The sequence below is a fragment of the Pteropus medius genome, unplaced genomic scaffold (assembly GCF_902729225.1).
Source record: "Pteropus medius unplaced genomic scaffold, Ma_sr-lr_union100, whole genome shotgun sequence".
In the NCBI taxonomy this organism is placed as follows: Eukaryota; Metazoa; Chordata; class Mammalia; order Chiroptera; family Pteropodidae; genus Pteropus; species Pteropus medius.
The window spans coordinates 1,538,066-1,560,625 of record NW_024354498.1 but is presented as its reverse complement, the minus strand read 5'-3'; the positions used below and the strand labels follow the sequence as shown (position 1 = coordinate 1,560,625).

The following is a 22,560-nucleotide window of genomic DNA, read 5'->3' as shown; positions in this document are numbered from 1 at the left end:
TGAATTAAACTGACAAAAGACAGATTAGCAAGAGAAAAGACAAAGTTTATTCCCTTGAGAAGGAAGGAGCTCAGAAAATGTAGCTCAAAGAAGCAGTGAGAATCTGGGCCTTATATACCATCTTAAGGGGGAGAGTTAGGATTTCAAGGGACAATAAATGGTGGAAATGACTGAGAGATATATGGGGGAAACTAACAGAAGGTAAAGTTTGTTTCTGTAAGGTCTGTTTATACAATTTCTCATTCTGGCACCAACTTCTCTGATGATAGGAGTCATTCTTTCGTTTCCTCCTAGTGCGAGAAACCTCCCGTAAGTGGGACTCATGACTGTGGAATTCTTTTGGAAGGCTCTGCTTTCAGGCAGATAAAGAGAGTACAGAGAAAGCCTCTTCCTGCATTTGTTGATTCTCAAATGCTTTCAGGTCAAAATAATGCTTATGCCACAGTGGCATATTTTGGGACCCCTTCACTATGTTCCAATAAAACTTTATTTACAAAAATAGTTTACTGAGCCCTGATGGTAGAGCTCCAATAGTAGAGCCCTCTGTGTAGGACAGAGAAACATATTATTTCCTTTGGTCCATATAAAAGCCTAACTATAATATAGGATTATTCTGGCTCTTGGGCTTTTATCTAAGCTATGTCTCGACAAATGGGTTTAGCTAATTGAGGCTTAGGATACTCATTTGAGCAGGTCTGGCAAGTTCTATTTGCAAAAACTTTGTGAGCAATTTACTGCATATAAATGAAAGTAAAAAAAGACATTGATTTTCAAAAAATTTCTATGATCTGATATGGAAGCAACCTAAATGCTCATCAACACAGATGATTGGATAAAGAAATTATCGTTCATATATACAATGGAATGTTGCTCAGCCATAAAAAAATAGTAGGCTCAGCCTACTATTTGCAATGACATGTATGGACCTAGAGGTTATTATGCTGAGTGAAGTAAGTTAGACAGAGAAATATAAATGCCATATAGTTTCACCGATATGTAGAATCTAAGGAACAAAAAGAAAAAACTAATCAAAAACAGACTCACAAATATAGAGGACAATCTGGTGATGGCCAGGGGAGAAGGGAGTATGGATACTGGAAGAAAGGGGTGAAGAATTAAAGAAGTACGAATTAGTAGTTGATGGTCAAGGGGATGGGGAGCACAGCATAGGGAATGCAGTCAGTAGTAATGTAATGGCTAGGTGTAGAGCCAGAGAAGAGAGCAATCAGGGGGATCATTTCATAAACTATATAAATGTCTAACCAATGTACTGTATACTTGAAACTAATAAGAAAATGAAATTAAAAAATACGACCTGGCCGTTTTCCTATTCAGTTTTAAAGGAAATACATGAGAATTGTCTCTTTTTTTAAGATAATATTGCTCTTGCCTCATGGGGATGTGTTGTTTTATGGATTATTCATAGGATGGTTTTGGGTTCTTAACTCTATTGCTACTCCCTCCTCCATCTGTTTACTAAGAAAACCCAAATGTTGGTGTCTTTCTTTAACTCTTGGATGTGGTGCTCACCTAAGTGAGGGGACCATCACAAAAACACCAGGGAAATGTTTAGTGCCGTTATGGCTCAATTATGATTAACCCGAGTGTGAGTAGTTTCCTTTTTCAAACTGGAAAAACTGCCCACCTCCAGGATTCGTGGAATTGGTGTTTTCAAGAGAAAGGATGGATGGATGGATGGAGCTGGTTTATAATTTGAAACATGCCTTCCTAGTATGTCATTTATATCAGAGAAAAATGGGGATTGTCTGCTGTCCTGGGATGTTACTCAAGCAGGGTTAAGGATGGGAGACCTGAAATCTGAGCATTCCTATCTTCTTTTGTAAAATCAGAACTGTGACTTGCACTTGTAAAGCCCTAGGATTCATGGGGATGCTTATCTAATCTCCACCATAGCATAGTGCTATGTGAACCACACCCAAAAGCAATTTTCAGAATTAAAGTTTTTGAAGACTCATAATAAATCAGTGCCATTCTTATCAGGAAGATAAAATTTGATTTGTTAGATAACTGCATTGTTATTATTTGCAGGATCCAGATAGCCCCAAAGGATATTAAAGCCTGTTCCCCAGGCTAATTTTCATCAGTACCATTAGCTCTGCCTAGGATAATATCTTCAGCCAATCATTTGTTTGGCATTATGGAAACTGCCATTGTTTTGAAAGATAGTGTAATTTATGTGCAGTCTCCTAAACTTCCAGTTGCTTAAAGCTCACAATTTTGATTGATGTTTACTAGTTATTACAGAACTCATCAGGGGAAATGAGGCCTTGGTGTGGTCAAGCCTGACCGAAGCTTTCGAAGCCATTGCAAGCTTAAGAAAGTTGTACTATAAATTGTTTTTTAAAGGGCAGTTGATCATCCGTTGTTCCATTTTTTTTCTTATGTTGATGAAATTAATAAAAAAGAAAAAATATGCTGAGACTTAACTATGTAGAGGAAATACAAAGCTGTTTAATTAAGTGATTAAAGCAATCCCTTTGATGTAATACATGCAAGACATTTGAGAATTTACCTGACTCTCCTAAATAGCCAAGTCAGTGGGGATTAAAACAAATGAGCTTTCTGTCTTGCTTTTGCCAATCAGCTTAATACTAAGTGGCTTTGAAAATTCAGGAGTAAAGCAGTCAATCTAACCAGTCTTTAAATCAGTTTGGTCATCTGTATAAAAATTATATGCTGTTTTAGAGCTCACAGCTAAATAAAGCAGGATTATATTTGGTTCTGTTCTTTCCCCAGCACTATCAAGTCGCACTGTACCTTTTGGAAAATTCTGGGAGGGAGGGGTGACTTGAGAGTTTAAATCATGTTCTGTTTTAAATTTTCAATGTTCTTTGTTTTTCTGAGTTCATTTTTGATATTATTCTCTTTATCAAAGTAATAATCTTCACTTTATGAACTCTGTTGTCTCCACAGAAATTAATTGTGATTTTTAAACCTCTAGCCTTAAGACTTTAGGGCAAGCAATACACTCTCAAGCAATTAAGATTTGTTACATGTACATGTTGATAATAGCAGACAAAACAAAAACAAAAACTAGCTAAGCCACACATGTATATTCACGTGCATGTGAGTGTACACACACACACTCCACACCATTCATCATGCTTCAGTTTGGTAGGCATTGTTGAGTACCTACTGTATACTAGGCCCTGTGCTACCAATTGAGGCAACTCCATGAACAATTTGCCCTCATTAAATTATCTTTGTCAGCCCAACAAAGTATGGCTTTCAGGCCACCGTCACCATGCTGCCTGTTTTTGTATGTCCCATAAGATAAGAATGGACTTTACATTTTTAAGTGGTTTAAATCAATCAAAAGAAATATGTCATACATAAAAGTTGTATGAGTTTTAAATTTTAGTGTTGATAAATAAAGTTTTATTGGAACACAGCCACAGCCACTCATTCACTCATTTTCATGTCATCTACAGCTACTTTCCCAGGTACAATAGCAGAGCAGTTGCGATAGAGACCATAAGGCCTACAAAACCAAGATTATTTACTATCTGGCCCTTTATAAAAAAAGTTTCCTCACCCCTGATCTAGGTAATCCAACTTCTCCTTTCCCAATCCCTTTATTATCCAAATATTTCTTTCACCTCTCTATTTTGCTGCATTGGTATTATAAGTAAACTTATCTACATTTTACAGATGAGGAAACTGAGGACCAGAGAGGTTCAGAAAATTAAGGTACTGCTGATACTTTGTAGTCACAACAACGGCAAGTTGTCATAGAATGTTTTTCCTCAGTTTCTTTATACAAATACAGTGAGGCTATGGGTCATATATATATTTTTATGTTTCTTTAATACCGAGGAGAGTCTTGAGCCTAGAGTACATTCTCAGTATTTGTTGATTGATTGAAATAGCTTATACTAAAAAATATAGTTTTGTCATCAAGACTCAGTTCCATGGGAAAAAAGAATAAGGCTGCAGGTATCACTCTGCCTAGCTTCAAATTATACTACAATGTGACAGTAATCAAAACGGCATGGTATTGGCAGAGAAACAGACACATGGACCAGTGGAACAGAATCAAGAGCCCAGAAGTAAATCCCCGTTTATATGGGCAAATAATTTTTGACAAAGGAGCCAGAAGCACACAGTGGAGAAAGGAAAGTCTCCTCAATAACTGGTGCTGGGAAAACTGGGAGGCCACCTACAAAAGAATGAAACTCGACTATTGTTTATCACCAGACAGCAAAATTAACTCCAAATGGATCTAGGACCTGAATATAAGACCCAAACCAATAAAATGCATAGAAGAAAACATAGGTACTAAATTCATAGACTTTGGACATAGAAATTTATGAATTTGACCTCAAAGGCAAGGGAAGTAAAAGGAAAAATAAATGAATGGAACTATATCAAACTAAAAAGGTTCTGCACAGCAAAAGAAACCGTCAACAAGGCAAAGAGGCAACCATCTGAATGGGAGAATATATTTGCAAACAACACCTCCCATAAGGGCCTAATATCCAAAATATAGAAAGAATTCATACAACTCAATAACAACAACAACAATAACAATAACAAAACAATCCAATTAAAAAATGGGCAGAGGACCTAAACAGACACTTCTCTTAAGAAGACATACAAATGGCCGACAGACATATGAAAAGATGCTCGATTTCACTAGCTATTAGGGGAATGCAGATCAATACCATAATGAAAACATATTTGCATACTGATGTTCATAGTAGCATTATTCATGGTGGCCAGGACATGGAAGCAACCGAAGTGTCCTACGAAAGATGATTGGCTAAAGAAGCTGTGGTACATATACACAATGGAATATTACTCAGCTATAATAAGAGATGAAATACTGTCATTTGTGACAACATAGATGGATCTCAAGATAATCATGCTAAGCGAAATAAGCCAGACAGAAAAAGTTGAAAATCACATGATATCACTTATATATGGAATATAAACCTAAAAGCAACAAATATACAAGACAGAGACTCATGGACATGGATAATAGACTAGTGGTTACCAGAGGGAAGGAGGGAGGGGGGAAGTAGATGGGATAAAGGGGGTCAAATATGTTGTCACAGAAAGAAATCTAACTATGGGAGGTGAACACTCAGTGTAAATATATATATGCCTTACTGTTAAAATGTACAGCTGAAACTTACCGGATCTTATTAACCAATGTGACCATAAAAAATAAATAAATTAATTAAAAAATAAATAAAGAAATAAACCACCAAAAAAAAAAAAAGACTAAAAAAAGAACCCACAATGAAATACCACCTCACACCTGTTAGAATGGCTATCATCAGTGGGACAAGTAATAAGTGTCGGAGAGGATGTGGAGAAAAAAGAACCTTCATACCCTGCTGGTGGGACAGCAAATTGTTACAGTCACTATGGAAAACACTATGGAGGTTCCTTAAAAACTAAGAATTGAATTACCATATGATCCAACAATCCCTCTTCTGGGTATTTAACCCGAAAAACCTGAAAACATTTATCTGCAAAAATGCACCCCGATGTTCATAGCAGCATTATTCACAGTGGCTGGGATGTGGAAACAACCGAAGTGTCCTACGATAGATGACTGGATAAAGAAGCTGTGGTACATATATACAATGGAATATTACTCAGCCATAAGAAGAAATGAAATACTGCCATTTGTGACAAATGGATGGACCTTGAGATACTCATGCTAAGCGAAATAAGCCAGACAGAAAAATGCTGAGAACTACATATCACTCATATATGGGATATAAATCTAAAAGCAACAAACAATATGACAAACAAACAGAGACTCATGGACATGGACAGTAGGCTAGTGGTTACCAGAGGGAAGCGGCGGGGTTGGGGGATGTAGATGGGGTAAAAAAGGTTAAATATATGGTGCCAGAAAGAAATCTAACTATGGATATTGAACACACAAAGCAATATTCATATGACTTTCTGTTGAATTGTACACTTGAAACTTATTGGATTTTGTTGATCAATGTCACCCCAATAATTTTTAATAAAAAAAGACTCAGTTTCAGTAGATTTTAAACATTGCTCCATTTTAAAGAAAGTTCCCTAGGTTCTCATAAAGTCTCTCATTTTCCTTCCATTTTTTTCTCCTATGGTAAGATCAGTTAATATGGAAATGTGCTGTCATGTAAGCAGCATTGAATGATGTTCTTGGTCATATGTTAGCCTATAACCTTTCATATTTTCTGGTACAGTTGTTGACATTGATCAGAGTGAGTTTATCCACTAAATCATTATACGAGTCATTATTTATTGAGCACTGATTACTTGCTATGCACCTGTCACTGTGTTTTATGTAGGGAACACAATGGTTGATTATATGTAATAGGCCTTTGGCTTAATTTGAGTAGTATCAGAAAGAATGATCTCTCAGCTACAGAAACCTCTCTTATAATTGGATTTGTTCCTTCGGTTGATGAACTACTCTTTTAAATGCAGATATTTCTTTAGGGGTAATACATTAGATTGCTATTAGTCATTCACATTTTATTTTAAATTAGTTTGAGGCCCCAGTGACAGCAAATGGATAAGCTGCTTTGCATGAATGACAGTTTTAATGGGTGGGGCGGGAAGGGGGAGATGACTTTGGAGCACAGTGTGTGAACACCCAAGGCCTACTGGGGAGGTACAGATGCAGGAAAAAGCAAGGAGATGAAGGCCGAAATCAAAATGTCAAATACTAAAGGCAACCTTTTTTTTTTTTGTTCTTTTCTATAATTAGCTTTGATAGTGTTTCTTTTGTCCATTTTCTGCAGTGTGCAAACAGTGGCCCTCAAGAGAGTCCTAAGGCTTTTTTGGGAGTGTGACTGGCTTAGGTTCTCCTGGCTCATGCTTAGAGTCTGGCTTTGCTCCAAAAATCTTCTACCATGTTCCAAGAATCTCGTGGGCACATCTCTTCTCCCCATTGATCACAAGGTTGCTTCAACAGCCTTTCTTTCTCACCATTTTGTGTGACCCCTTGAAACTTCCTGTGACCAAAGAGAGTGATACTATTCCACAGAGGAGTTCAGGTATTTGATTAAGGTCTTGATCTGACCTGAGCTTCCCTGAAAGACTCTCCAAACAGGCACAAAACAGTTACTTTAAATCATTGAAGAAGTCATGTTTCTACTTCCTCAGTGTGGTATACAATCAACATTTATTCATCATGTACTCTGGACTAAGGTAAAAACTTGCCCTGAATCCTTGCAGACAACCCTGTGAAGTAGGTACTATTTTTTTCTTCAAACTATATTTGGTGAAAAGGAGAGTGTGTTAGGATTATATTCAGCTACAGCTAATGGAAAACATGACATAATAGTACCTCAAACAGATAAGGGGTTTATTTTCCTCATGTTATAGATGGGAGAAGGAGGCAGTTCAGGCCTGATCCAGTGGGATCCAGATGCCATCAGCTCTTCATTCAGACATCTTTAGTTGTTTGATTTCTTCCTCAAGTTTGTTGCCTTGTGGTTACAAGATGGCTGTTCTACCCCTGGCATTGCATCAGCATTACAAGAAAGAATAAGAGGAAAGGCTAAAGCAGTGGTTCTCACTCAGGTGTGATTTTGTCCCTAAGGGACATTTGGCAATATCTGGAGACATTTTTGATTGTCACAACTTGGTGTGGGGGGTTTGTTACTATTGGCCATCTAGTGTATAGAAGCCAGAGATACTGCTAAATATCCTTCAGGACAGCTCCCACAACAGAATTATCTGGCCCAAAATGTCAATGGTGCTAAGGTTGAGAAACTCTGGTCTAAAGGCAGAAGGTATGTGCCAGGCAAGTCTCTCCTCTTTTAAATTGAATTTTTGGAAGTGGAACTAGGACTTCGTTATATGTCATTGGCCAGAATCTTATCCCACAGTGAACTCTAGGTACAAAAGAAGCTAGAGGATGCAGCTATTTTTTGTCACCCTGAGCAGAATTGGGGTCTGATAGTAGGAGAATGAAAGTAGAATGGATATTGGGTAGACAATAGGTGGTCGTCATGTGCAGCCCCTTTCCACAGGTTTGTTTAAGGAAAACTCTAGAGTTTTTGATGAGCCGCAAGGAGTGTAGGATATGTGTTTTTTGTTTGTTTGTTTTTGTTTTTGCTGGACATAATATGCAGTCTCTTGTGTATTTATACCACCATTCTCTCAGTATTTGCAGTAGGACTTGCCTTTCCTTCTTGCCCATGTAGCCCATGGGGTAGTTGATTTCAGGCTGCCTCACTAATACTTTACCCTTCAACAAGCTGCCATCAAACTGTTGGTGCTTCATTCCTCCCATTCTGAAAAAGTTAGAAAGTGATGTGATTACTATTTCTATGAAAGGTTATATCAGTTAGAGTTTATTCAGGAAAAAGGATGAACTTTTAAGTACATCAATCAGGAAGATACGCAATATGGGGAATTGGAGGCTTATGTAACCATTGGGAGGGCTGAGGAATGAAGGGCAGAGTCTGCCAATGATCTCTGCTGCCCTCTCACAAAAGGGGCCTTCTTAGGAGAATGCCTGGAAGCTGCTGGCAAAGGCTGTATCTGCTGACTACAGATGCCCTGTGTCTGCCCATGGCTACCAACAGCAAATGAATAAATAGCATCTCCTTCTCTTCTACCTTTCGAATCTCCCATGAGTGCTTCTCTTTGGCAGAGTCTAACCTGAAGCCATGCTTCATGGGATTTTGGGAGATGTAGTTCTGAAGCTTCTCAGGGAAGAATGGAGAATGGGGTTGGGTGGGATGATATGGAATTGACAACTAACTGGCAGAAGGAGCATTTGAGTTTGACTAAAGGCATATGTACACAGCACATTTTGGGAAGAAGAGCCTTCTATTAAGATATTGGCAATGTTGCTACCGGTATTATCACCTTTATCTATGTGTCCTTGGGAGGTGGATAGAGATTCTTTGTATTGCTGTTCTGGCCCGTTTCAAGTCATGGCGTTTCTAACTAAATAATTAAAAAGGATTCAATGACCTGCATATACAGTGCAGAAGGTAATATATTCTGTGAAGCTCCATAGTGCAGTGGGGGTCCCAGAGCTTGAGGTTTGAAAAAATAATGCATAATTCACCAGCATGCTTCAGAAAGACCAGTGTTCAGAAAACAATTGTGGATGACTCAACTTATATAGTTCTTTATTTTTGGAGGAACTATCTGAAGCTCTTTATTTGCTGTAGTCATGCATGTGACTTGTGGTGAGCTGATAAAATACAGTGAGGTATTAAATACAGTGAAGAAAATAATAAAACAACCTTGGAACAAGGTAACCTGTAGACATATGACGTATTGTTTGGTGTTGAGGGGAGAGTTGTAACTTCTAGTTATCTGGTATCTGGGTCACATCAGGCTTTCAGTGTAACTCAAGGGGTTTTGAAGGCTGAATTTGATTTATGCTATATTTGAGTCACTGGAACAGCAAAACTCATTATGACTGTGTCCTACGGCACTTGTAAAATCCTCTCTGAGTCTTGAGTTTCAGGTTTCTGCTGATAGTTAATATTTGAATTATCTCAAAGAAGATAAGGAAAATGTACTATCTTATTCTATTTATTTCTTGAGCGAGGAAAATCGAAAGGAACTAAAGGAAAAAAAAAACTCGTTACCAAGAGCAGTGTGCAAAGGTCATTGGTTTTGCTTTGCTGGAATAAAACCAATGTGTTTGGGTTGCCTGGTGTCTTATGTTGGGTCTTCTGGAGGCAAAGCTGAAGATTAGGGTTCGTGTGCAAGTGATTTATGATTTATTCAGCAAGTGCTCCCGAGAGCAACCAGCAAGGGAATGGAGGAAGCCAGACAGGGAAGGGTGAGAGATAGGCAAGGATGCAATTTCAGGGTGTCTCAGACAGCCTGATCGTGCGGGGAACTCTGGAGTGCAAATTATACCTCATGGTTTGCTCTTAATTGTAGCATAGGAGCTGGGCTTTCATACTCCTGCTATAGTCAGTCATTAGCTGAGGGCTGCTGGGATGGAAGTGGGGGCCAAAGGCAGATAAACTCCTAGAGGTCTTCAAAGAGTCTCAGGTGCTGGCCATTAGAAAATAAAAAGGACATAGAAGCTTGGGAGGGATGAATAGAAGTGATAAAAGTGATCCTAGGGGATCTGGGCAGAACCCCACCAATGTACTTACTCTTTGAGCAAGCCGCTCTTTTGTTTCTGTGAAACTCAGAATCTGGGAAGAAGAGAGAGACAAATTTTTGCGTGGAACTGTAAAGTTTCCCTAGAGCAAAGGTTGGGAAACCTTTTCTATAAAGGACCAGATAGTAAGTATTTGATGCTTTGTGGGCCACAGGGTTTCTGTCCCAGCTAGTCAACAGCACTGTTGTAGTGCAAAAGCAGCCATATATATTACAGGTAAATGAGTGGGCACAACAGTATTCCAATAAAACTTCATAAAAATAGATAATGAGGGGAAAGAAGGTACTAGATATGGCCTAGGGCCGGTAGTTGGCCTGTCCCTGCTCTGGAGGCTCCTTGTATGCACCAAAGTTGATTTTTCCTTTATCTGTTCCCTATATGCTTCAAAACACAGAGAATGGTTAGTATGACTATCAAAAGGATGGTTATGATGCCTCTTAGTCTGGACCCCTTGTCTCCAATCTTTCTGGCATCCTGGCCATCATTCATGTTGTACAGATAATGTTGCTGAAGGGTGACTCATCTAATTTTACTCCTGCTAAATGTATTTACTTCTCTCTAATTGTAAAATTAAATCTAGACTCTTTAGCATGGTATTTGGGAAACCCTGTGATCTGGCCCAAGCCATTTTTTCTGCACTTTTTTCTGTTCCCCACCACTCGTGCTTTCTAGTACAATTACATCAGCTACTCCATCTCTCCAAGATGCCCTTTGTTTCCATTTCCCTGTCTTTGCCCCTTCTGTTTCTTTTCCTGGAGTGTCCTTCTGCTCAGCCCAGCGTTTTGAAATCCTAACCATTCTCGAAGACTCAGTTTGCCCCCAACCGCCATTAAGCATTCACCCATGAGTTAATAGTCTCTGCTTTGGACTTTGATAACAATATCATTTATTTCTACTAAAACTTGTATTTTATTTATATTATACTATATAGTTCTTTGCTACATTCACTATGTTTTTAGTATTTGAGTGGAGGGAACTAAAATTTTTTTTGCCCTTCACAGTGGATTGCATAGAGTAGATAGATATTCAGTAAATGGAGTTTTCAGATGAAGGTTGCATTCTTATATCCTGTGATTATTAATGATTTAAATGCTGAAACTCTGACATCATTTTCTTTTTCCTTTTTATAGGCAAGAGCTGTTTTGGCAAAAGTTGGCTATCCTGAGTTTATAATGAATGATACTCATGTTAATGAAGACCTCAAGGCAGTAAGTGCTAAATTTACTGTATTTTTTTTTCTGGCAAGTTTTACTGGCCTCATGCCTTTCAACTAACCCAAGTCCAAGCAATTAAACCTGGTGGTGCCAGAAAGCACCAACTTTTGATTCATTTCTTGGCTAGATATTAGCCTCAATATGCCAAGCTTATCATAAGATTTAGAGCAGATTCAAAATAAAGGAAGTGGCAGAAAAAATGTATAACTGAGTAGGTACCTTAAAGTAAATGGACTTGGACTCGGCCTAATTCGATCATAAAGAAAAGAACTGAGCAATTCAAGTATTTTACAATTAGTGGACGTGTTCTAGTGGCGGATGCCTAATGTTTGTTAAGCAATCTTTATGTGTTTCATTCATATTAAATGACTAGTAATAAATCTGCCTACTGGGAGTTAACTTCATTAAACTTTATGAGTGTTTTTGCAAATTAAGTGCATATACATATGACTATAATTTATTGTGAGTTGGACTGTATATTTGCAGTAAGTTACTGATGAAGGAATAGTAATAATTCTTTTTTATTTCAGTATTTTGGGACATATATTTTCCAGTAGATATATTCATTACAGGCCTTTCTAATCACACCCACTGTTATTTTATTTCCTACAAATAGTTCTGGTAAAGAACTTTGATTCCTCACAAAACCCCTGTTTTTACCATTCACTAGATTTTGTTGGAAAAGTAGTTTTTTGGAATTCTTTAAATAACTATGGTTTTAAGTTATATCTCTTTCCTGAAATTGTGGTTTGACACGTCGCATATCTGAAAGCAATCCTGGCTTTGTAGATGGGTATCAGAATTTTGTAAGGTTATTCAAAAGTGAAAGAAAGCTTTAAGTAGAAAGTTTCTCCATTTGGCACCAAGACATGGCCTTCCAAAGTATTGATCCAGTTGCTGTGGAATAAAATAATTAAGCTTCACAGTATCTCAAAGCTCACACAGCCCATCTTATACATTGTTTTGATGCTGAAAAGTTTCACTATTGTCATGATAATTAAAAGTACTGATGCACTTGACACATTCATGTACGTTATCTTTTACGTCCCACAGTGATTTTGTGAAGTAGATGGCATTTAGGCCCATTTTACAGAAGAAGGCATAGAGACTCAGTGAAGTTAAGTGATTTCTTCAGCGCCCCACAGAGTGTCAGAGCCAGGACTGAAATCTGGGCCCAGGAAGCTCTGCCTGCATTCTGAGAAGGGGTTTTGCAGGGTCCTTGTCAGGCAGCTGTGCTGGAGGGACAAAGGAGTGGGTTTGAAGAATTGGTGGGAGCTGCTTTCCCAGAGCTGGTTGGAAGGGAGAAGAGAAGAGGGGAGGTCGTATTGTCAAGTGGTTGACAGCACAGGCTTTGGAGTGATTCTGCCTCTTCCACTTACTAGTTGTTTGGTTTTGTGCAGGTTGCATAACATCAGTTAGCTTCCCTTTGGTTATCTGGATACTGGAGATAATAAGCAAGTCTTAGTATTGTTGGGATGATCGAATGAGATTATATAAAATGAAAAAGCACCTAGCATAATGTCTGGCACATAAACAGCCTCTCTGTAAATAGTAGCTCTTCCTTTGTGGATCAGTGTGAGAACTGTTAGTGCTAAGAAGAACATCACTAGGGTGCAAGGTACCTTAGCAGGAGAACCTGGATTTCATACCGAATTTAAGGACTGACTGAATGCAGTACCTTTTGTGAAAAGAAACCAGATGTCAAATAGGATGCAATGTTGGGTATGTTTCCTCGTTTCTCTAGGGCTTGAACTGAAGCCATTAGACACCAAGATTTTTAAGCACTTTTGTGAAGAAATGGCTTTCATGACTCATTGCCAGAGCAGACACAATTACACCCAAGAGTTTCTAACAGTTTAAAAAACAGACGGTGAAAAAAAATTCAAATACATGAAATAAAAATACATTTGTGTTCAGAAACTGATAGAGAAAATGAATAAAACCCAACTTGAAACTAGGTAAAGGATGCTTGATGTGATAGTAGTAATGTCACTGAGGTTAATAGCAAAAGGACTAAAGTATTGCAGGTACACAATAGGACTGTTTTCAGTTCATGTAGAAACATGTAGATAAGGACTACTGTAGTGCCTACCAGAAATTTCTGGTTATTTAAGCTCTGAGCATGAGAGGCTTTTACAAATGAAAAACAGCTTGCTTTATTTGACACAAGTGAAGATATGATTCATCACGTACTAACACAAAAGGAAAGAGGACAGAGATTAGGTAATGGATGAGACGAAGGTCAAGCAGAAAGGTTGAAAACTGAAGTTGGGCCCATGCAGAGATAAGAGCAGATGGAAAAGCACCAAGAAGCAAATGTAAAGAATTAGAGAAAAAAAATGTGTTCCTCTCTGAAGATGACAAGGTAAACTGAGATACCCAGCAAAGTGTTTCTGAACAACAGTCTTTCTGTAGTCTTTGAAAAGAGCAAGAAGAAAGAAAATGCCCTTTATGTGAACCCCCAGTAGCAGGTAGGAAAGCTTGCTAGTTAGCCTCAAAAGGTAGACTTTAGTCCATTTTCAGATTAGCCTTATGCAGTGTTCCTTCACTGATCCTTGATGGAAATAGACTCAAGAATGAGTTGATAGCAATTTTGTAAAGATTGCTGTATCAGCTGGGAAAGCCAAAACCACACTAGGTATTTCAGAGCCAGGAGATTTAATACAGGAAATAGGTTGGAAGGCAGAAATCAGGAAGGTGAGGTAAACCAGAGATTAATAACTTCAGGAAGCAGCTCCCACCCCTGTGTCTAGGGGCACAAAAGGGAGGAGGTGATGATAGTATCATCACTTAGGAGAGCAGAGGAGAAACTGCCACTTCAGAGCTTCCAGGGTCATTGTCAGAAGAAGAAAGAGGGGAGAGAGAATGAAGGAGACCAAACACAGCATCCTTTCCCCTCCTGCCTCCTGCTCATTTCCCCTAATGCCTCCTCTTGGCAGGAAGCCAACTGGCAGTGGAGCCTGGGAAACAGAGTTTTCAGATTCCCTGCCCCTGCATTGTAGAAAGGACTAAAAGGGTGGACATGTTTCTGAGAGACGACGGATAAATAATAGGCACCTTAGGCATTTTACTCATTCTTGTAAAAGCCAGTGGAGAATTGCAGTAGAGACTAAAGTCAGATTCACAGCTGACCTCCATTTACTCACAAAAATTAGATATGGATAACTTTTCAGAGAAGGTCAATGGTTCTGGTGAGTGATACACACATATGTAAACATATAAATATGCATATAGAGATATATAGATATTAAAATATCCTCTGGAGTGGGTCTTGGTCTGCTCTACAGCCAATGAGCACTACAACAATGACAGTATTATTAACAGTAGCTTGACAATGTACGCATGCCTCAAATGATAGAGAATTACTGTCGGTGATATTTAGGTGGAATGCTCCACAAAGACAGGTTATTAAAATATTGAAATAATTCTGTACTATTTGGTAAAAAGTCAAAATAAACCTTGCCCTCTGCTCTCCCAAGTGATCTCTGACTACCATGGCCTCAGAGAACCAAGGATAGGCGCTGGAGGGAGTTGTCTGCCAGCCTTCCATCCAGCCCTCTCTGACTCCCACACGCTGGCCTTCATCTAGAGTGCTTCAGCAGCTGGAGCAGACCAAGACTTTCCTTTACCTCTGGTGGTGGTGACAGGGCATCTATTTCCATCTGGTTCCTGGCTAGTGTGCTAACGACTGCTACTTCAGAGTCACTCTTATGTGGCTGCTGTGGGAACTGCACCTTCCACAGTGTACCACATACGTAGGTGGTTAAACATTTTGAACATCACTTCTGTATGTATGTACACACACACACATACACGTACTACTTATGGGCAAAGCCATCTAAACACAACAATCTTGCATATTACTTTGCTATTTAAATAAGAGAAAACGTAAATATAAAATCTGGATCCATCAAGTATTCAGCAAATTGTTTGGGTGCCTAATATAAAATCTTTCATGTACGCATTTGGATATATCTGTGAATATCTTTAAATGGATTTAGCATAAACAAAAAATATCCTAGAATCTAACTTCTTATTTGACTTATGTAATGATTTATCAGCACGTACTTAACTGATTCTATGGAGAAGCTGAGCACGCTTCCTTGTTCTGTCCTTATTATGTGTTCCTTACGTTTGGCAGGGGGTATAGCTTTGTTCTTCCGTTCAGTCTGTGGCATTTGGTGTTTGCCATTCAGGATAGGATTTCCAAGAAGAGAAATGCAGATTCCCCTAAATTTTATGATCTGGACAGCTATTCCTAGGAAATGACAGGAAAGCTCTAATTAGTTCTCCAAAGGTCATTCAATTGAAAAGTCAGGAGATGGAATTGATTGAAAATCATTATCAACTTGACCTGGATTTTCACCAGTAACTGACAAGACAAGAGGTTTTTGAGCCAATTATTGTCCTTTGCAGAGTTTAAACATTTTTTTGAAGATTACAAGTGGTTTTAAAATATTCATGTGCATTCATTCTTGTTGCTATATATAGAACAAGCAGGACTTTCCCAGTGGTTGCTGAGTTTCATAGTTTTTTTTCTCACTCGGGCTTAATGAAATATTTGACATCATCAAAGTATTTTCACATGGTGGAAAATTTGGGAACTAGAGAAAAGGAATGAAAAAGCACCCATAATATTGGTATTCAAACATAATAATACAAACTTTTAGTGTGTTATTTTGTGTCTTTTTGTATAGCTGTAATTGATGTTTATATATAATTTTGTATACTGACCTTTGTAGTTAACATATTGTTTTGTCCTTGTCTTCTGTAGCTGTCATTGCCATTATTTTAATAGCTGTATGATATTAAGTAAACTGTACCATGATTTATTTAATCACTGCTTTTCCTTTCATTGTAATCCTTACTGTCCCCTCCTCCTTCCTTGTGCTCTTTCTGTTGAATCACTTTTTTTTTTAAATTAGGGTCAATGAAAACACTGAAGTAGGAGCCCAATGATTTTGACTGAATGCTTTAATAAATTTCATAATCTCTCTACCTCCGTTTCCACCTATCACATGGGAATACAGTGGCTGGCCCCTCCCTACCCTTAAACACTTAACCTGTCTCACGGGAAAAGATAACATTTGTCCCCTATTACCTGTGACTTCCATGAAATAAATGAATAGATCAACTAAACCAGGCTAAGAAATAGCAAAAATTCTCAGTTTAATAAAACAGTGTTTAAATTGTTCTTCTAAACATTAATAAGCTGTTAGCAAATTGTAATTACTTACCTCTGAGTTTTCCTCCCCATGGTTATTTCAGTGGCTGCGGTAGGATCTTACTTATTTAAAGTAGTTTTAGACGTAGAACTCTTCTTCCTTCGGAAATTTTTGTTTAGTTTTCCATTTGATATCTGTAGAACAACTTGAATGTCAAGTTATTTTTTCCAGATGAACAGGAAAATCTCATAAATAGCAAACTCTTCTCAAAGTAACTGACCCCACTGATATGATAAAAAAAAAAAGTTAATATTTTTGAAGGAAATTCCTTTGGGAGAATTTCCTGGAAAGTGTTCTGAACCCAAGAAGATATCTGAATTTTCAGTTACAATCATATTCTGAAAGTTCTGGCAGAGCTGTCTTGGGAACAAAAGCTGAAAAAGGCTAAGGATTGAACAGTAGACTTTTTTTTTTTTTTAACTAAACAATCCAGGAATACATTAGGATTGCTAGACGAAGTTGCTTCCTAAACCAAGGAGCTTACGCTATTTCTGAGGCTGAGTATAAACATCTGTGTTAAAATATAATCAGTCGTAAGATTTTTTTTTATGAGAAAGCATCTCAAACATTGGAAAAGTATTAAAATCATATTTTGAACACCTCTACCTTTAACCAATATTAAACATATTGCCATATAACTTTATACATGCAAACACATTTTAAGTGAATAAAACAAATACATTGGAAATTCTCTGTGTAATTGTCTTTGACCTAATGTCCTTCGTCTTTATCTACCTTCTTCCTTAGATATAACCACTACTTTGAATTCAGTGTTTATCATTTTCATGCATTTCTTTATGCTTTTGCTACATAGATACATGTCCATAAACAACACATAGTATTGTTTTGTTTTACATGTTCTAAAACTTAAAATTCTCTCATCCATACAACTTGTCTTATTTACTCAGCATTGCTTTTGAGGTTATTTCGTGTTCACGCATACAGACCATTTGTTTAAATTGCTGTATCGTTTTTCATTGTGTGACTATACCACCATTTATCAGCCACTCCTGTAAGAGGATTGAGTGACAATTTAAAGTCATATCTTGTTTTACTTGTTGGCCAAGTAAAACACCAAGGATGCCAGAAATTGCTACTTTCATTCCTGCCTTTCTCCCTGTGCCTTTAGTTATTTTACTCCTTTCTTTATATTTCAGCCAGGTCCCTGGAAAGATTAAGATGAATCACTAACAAAAGTTACTCTACAGACATAATGAGTACCCACAATATGTTAGAGAAGAGATAAACCTGAGCCAGACATTGGCCAACAAATAGGCTACTGTCAAGTCTGTGATCATCAAGTTGTGTACAGATACATTCATATCTGTACTGTAATGCCTGTGGGTCTCATATGGATTCACTTGCTATATTTTAAGTTTTGCTTTTAAAATTTTACAAAAATTAAAAAATTTTACAAAACTAAAAATTTTTAAATTAAATTTACAAAAATATTACAGCTAATAAGAATTTGATTACTCTTGGTTATTTGTTTATTCAAATGTTTATCTTATTTTATTTGCTACAGTCATATATTATAAAACCAAAGCATTAGAAAGTACTACAAACCATTGTTTTTAGTATTGCATAGATGTTATTTATAAAATTTAGGTTAAGTACTGCTAATTTTGTAGATAAAGTGCCCACAAAATTGAAATGGTTTGCCATTCTCTTTCCAAAAAAAGGAAAGGACTCAAGAATCAATTATGTCTGTTTTCCTATTTTAATAGACAACATTGTCGTGAGACATCAACTTCTTGTTTTCCCGTGCAAGCTGTAATCTATGATTGCCTCTGTAATTTCATTACTTTTTAGTGACCAGAGTATTTTGAGTGTTGATTAATAAGTTCTATTAATAATTAAATTATTCTTGTGACTCCATTGTGCTTGGGTTGGAAAATAAGTCTCTGAATTGCTTTCAATTTTTTTCTTCATGAACAAAGGCCGATTACAGTAAACTGGATTTTAACATTTGACTGAATTATCATCTATAAGTTAAATGAGATTGCGGCTTACTAGACTGAATGTTATTAGAAGAACCTACGTGACAGATAAAATGCACATTTAAGAAAAGATCAAGGACTCATGTGGGCCAAGAAATTTCAAACCTAAGATAATATGTTCTATAAGGGTTAAAGTAGATGTTTCTGTTATAAAGCAAATGAAACACATTGTAAATTACTGTAACTTCTCTTGTTTCTAACTGTGATCCAGAAATGACTATATTGATTTTTGAACTTTTTATTTTAAAAGAAAATCACCGAGATTAAATTTCATGGCTTTGTGAATACTGGGTTGACCGATGATGGCTGAGAGATGCTATGAGGAGTGCAGCTTCTCTGTTGACCGCTTATTTGTGTGCTGAAGTCTTTTTTAAGAGCCATCTTTTACCTGCACTTAGAACAACGATTGTTGTGGTTTGTTTTATTCAGATCAAGTTTTCAGAATCTGACTACTTTGGCAACGTCCTGCAAACTCGCAAGTATTTAGCACAGTCTGATTTCTTCTGGCTGAGAAAAGCTGTTCCAAAAACAGAGTGAGTAAAAAAAAAAAAAAATAATGAAGTGAAGTAGATGAAAATGTTGGTGGTAAGTAGAGTCTCTTTAGATCAAACTTTCTAATTCCCCTTAAGTCAGAGTATCTGGCTCACCAGTTATCTTGGTTGGGTAAAATCTGTGTTGTGTTTTGGAAACTCTTATTTCTGATATTATATGAAACAGTTGTTCATTCTCATTATGGCTCCTAGCATCAACATGGATCAAAAGAAAGCTCATTAGAATGTAGATGTTCAAATCATTTCTAGATCTTGTTACGAAAAAAATCTATATGTATATATATAACAGATTTCTCTAGAATTTCACACTCAGGTAGAAACTTTTGAAGATCTTGAAGAACAAATGTTTTTAAAATAAAGTGTGATTACAAATGTAGAAGTAATTGTATAATTATGAAGTAACCAGAGGTTATTTGCTGAGGTAATGAGTGTCAAAGAACTGATAGCTCTATTATTTTCCTCCAGTAGTAGTTATGATTTATTCCCCTTCTTCCCAGTTGCCTGTATAAACTTTCCCTACAGGTAAGAAAGTTTCCCTAGGAACTTTTGGGGCCAGGGCCAGCCATGATTTCCTTCCCTAGCAAAATGGTGATGATGATGATAGCAGCTAACAATTATTATATGTTTATAGTGTGCCAAGAAGTGCTTTACATGTATTAATTCATTTTATTCTCTTATTAATTCTATGAGGTCCAGGTCCTATTTGTTATCCCCATTTTACAAATGAATAGAGGGTTACAACTGAGAAATTCTTCAGCTTAGGTTTAGATTACTATTTGTTCTTGCCTGCTGGTACTTTTGACTCTGTTCTGCTATGGCCCTCTTCTCCAATGTATTTATCTCTTTGTTCTCCAGATTGGATAATTCTGTTGACCTATCTTCAAATTCAGTGATTCTTCCTTGTGCATTCTCAAATTTGCTATCGACTTATCTAACACATTTTAATTTTGATTGTTATACTTTTCAACTCCAGAATTTCTATAATTTTTTATAGTTTCTATTTCCCTGTTTTGATTATTTGTTGAATCACTGTCATCATATTTTCCATTAATTCCTTGAATATAGTTTATTTGAATCCTTTGAACTAATTTGTAATGGCTGTTGTCAAGTCTTTGCTAAATCCAATATCTGGGCTCATTCAGAGTCAATTTTTATTGATTGCTTTTTTTGTTTTATTCTTTTTTTTTTTTGCAAAGCATAATTTTTTGTCATTGCTATAAATGACATTTTAGATAATATATTGTATCAATTGTGGATTCTGATTTATTTTTCTGAAGCTTTTCAAAAAGTAACTTTCTTGGACTTACACTGTAGAATCTGTCTGCCCTATATAGTATGCAGCCGTGGTTGTCTCTGCTCATTGAAAATACTTTTATTTTTATTTTTTATCTTCACTTCCTAGAGTTTGCCCCTGTATCTGCATAGTTTAATGTTCAGGGGATCAGGGCAGAGCTTGCATTCAAACTCATCTAGCCCGTAGGGCTTCTACTCTTTGCCAGTTGGTCTGTGTGGGGGTCAGGGATGCATTCAAATTCATAACCAGTTCTCACTCAGCATTGGATTTTACTTCCTGCTGGGCTCTCTCTGGTTTCCCCTATACATGTGCCTAGTTTTCTAGTCAGCCAGGGATATGTGGAAAGCTTATCTCACCCTTCTATGACTCTTTCAGTTCCAGGATTTCCCTGTTAAATTTCTGGCTGGTCCATCACTCCCCAATGGGAACTGTCACTTCAGGCTAGCAAAGCTGTGGGTTTTTCTCATTTTTTTTTTTTACCAAATTCACCACTTTTAGCTGATAAAGCTTCAGATTTTCACCCCCACTCCTAATTGAGTTCACTCCCTGTAGCAGCAAAGCTGCTGATTTTCCAGTCAGTCCTACCCTAAGAAAACATAGTTTTCACTGATGGAGCTGGGAAGGATGGGAGCAGTTCCAGGCAAGAAATAATAGACTCCTATTCTACTTAACTTCCAGCTATAGCAGTTTTACAAAATTAATCCTTTTTTCAATTTGTTATTTGCCTTCGATCAATTCCCAGAGCCCTAAATGGTTGTTTGCTGACAATTTTGTCTAGTTTTGTACTTAATTTTTGTAGAAAGGATTTTTTGACCTTTTCATATCATCATAGCTGGAAGCCTGGTTTCCATGATCACTTTTTTTTTTCATGGCCCACTTTTAAACCTTGGCTGATATTCTGGCTTCCAAATCTTTGGCTGGCTCTCTGGGTCTTTCGTTACTCTACCTTTGAACTCCCTGCTCTATTCTGGCCTCTAGAAACTCGTGGCCCCATACCCTCTCTTGGCTTAAGCTGTGATTACTCTTTCTTAGCCATGATTCTCATCTAGCCATCCCTGCCTTCTGCCCATCAAATCTTCCTACAACACATAACCACAAAGTTAGTTAAAAGTGTTTGACTTAAGGAGTAGGCCTAAACCTGAACCACTCCCCTGCCCATACCTGACTTCAGTCGAAAGCACAAAGGAAGAAAACAGAAAGCTTTAGAGGTTCTTTGGAAATAAGAGGTAACTGATTTGAAGCCATCTTCTCCACTGTCCTTGGTTCTCTTCCTCTCATCACCATATATCTCTTAGTCCATCTCTCCTACTTCATTCCCAACCTAAATTATTCATTGCAATTTTAGATTTACAGTTTAAAACTAGCTTCTCAAAGCCAGTGACTTCAGCAAATGTTTTCCAATATCCCGCTCAGCATCTACTAATAGTATGGTAGTCATAGATCTATGTATATCATCCTGCCCTTTCAGATTATTCAATTTTTTTTTTTTTTTGCAACTTGTGGAAAACTCAAGGCCCTTACCAGTTGTTTCTGTGACTTTCACGGTCTTCTCAGTGACTCCTCCATATTGGTAATGTTGCCGAGTTAATTTTTTAGTTTCAAAATGATGTTATTCATTTGGGTGTGTAGCAAAACCTGGGTTGTTAATTGAAAAACTCCTACACATGTCATCTCTAACATCATCCTAAAATACTGATGGGCTGTCAGATTCTAATGGCTTTGACTATTTCTTTTTTTTTTTCGCATTGTCCATTTTTTTAATTAACAAAGATCTGTATGATTCTCTCTAGAATACCAATTTCGAAAGGTTTCTTTTTTGTCTTTTAAAAAGATTTTTATTAAAATATAGCTAACATACAATATTGTATTAGTTTCCGGTGTCCACCAAAGTTATTCAACATTTGTATACCTAAAGAAGTGATCACTATGATAAGTCAAGTAACCATCTGACACTGTACAACATTATTAAAATATTTTTGACTGTATTCCCTATGCTGTAGATTACAGCCCCCCATGACTTATTTTATAACTGGAAATTTGAACCTCTTATTCTCCTTCACCTGTACTCCCCTTTAAAACTTTTTTCAATATAGTCGACATTAAATATTAATTTATATTGGTTTCAAGTGTACAGCATAGTGGTTAGACATTTA

General features: G+C 37.1%; 1 protein-coding gene across 1 annotated transcript in view; it reads left to right on the top strand.

Moving 5' to 3' along the window:
- Positions 1-22,560, top strand: part of PHEX (phosphate regulating endopeptidase X-linked) — a 173,054-nt gene that overhangs the window by 101,009 nt on the left and 49,485 nt on the right. The window contains exons 13-14 of the mRNA XM_039852264.1: positions 11,254-11,331; positions 18,992-19,095. Coding sequence (XP_039708198.1) covers positions 11,254-11,331; positions 18,992-19,095 — 182 coding nt within the window. The remainder of the gene's footprint in view (positions 1-11,253; positions 11,332-18,991; positions 19,096-22,560) is intronic.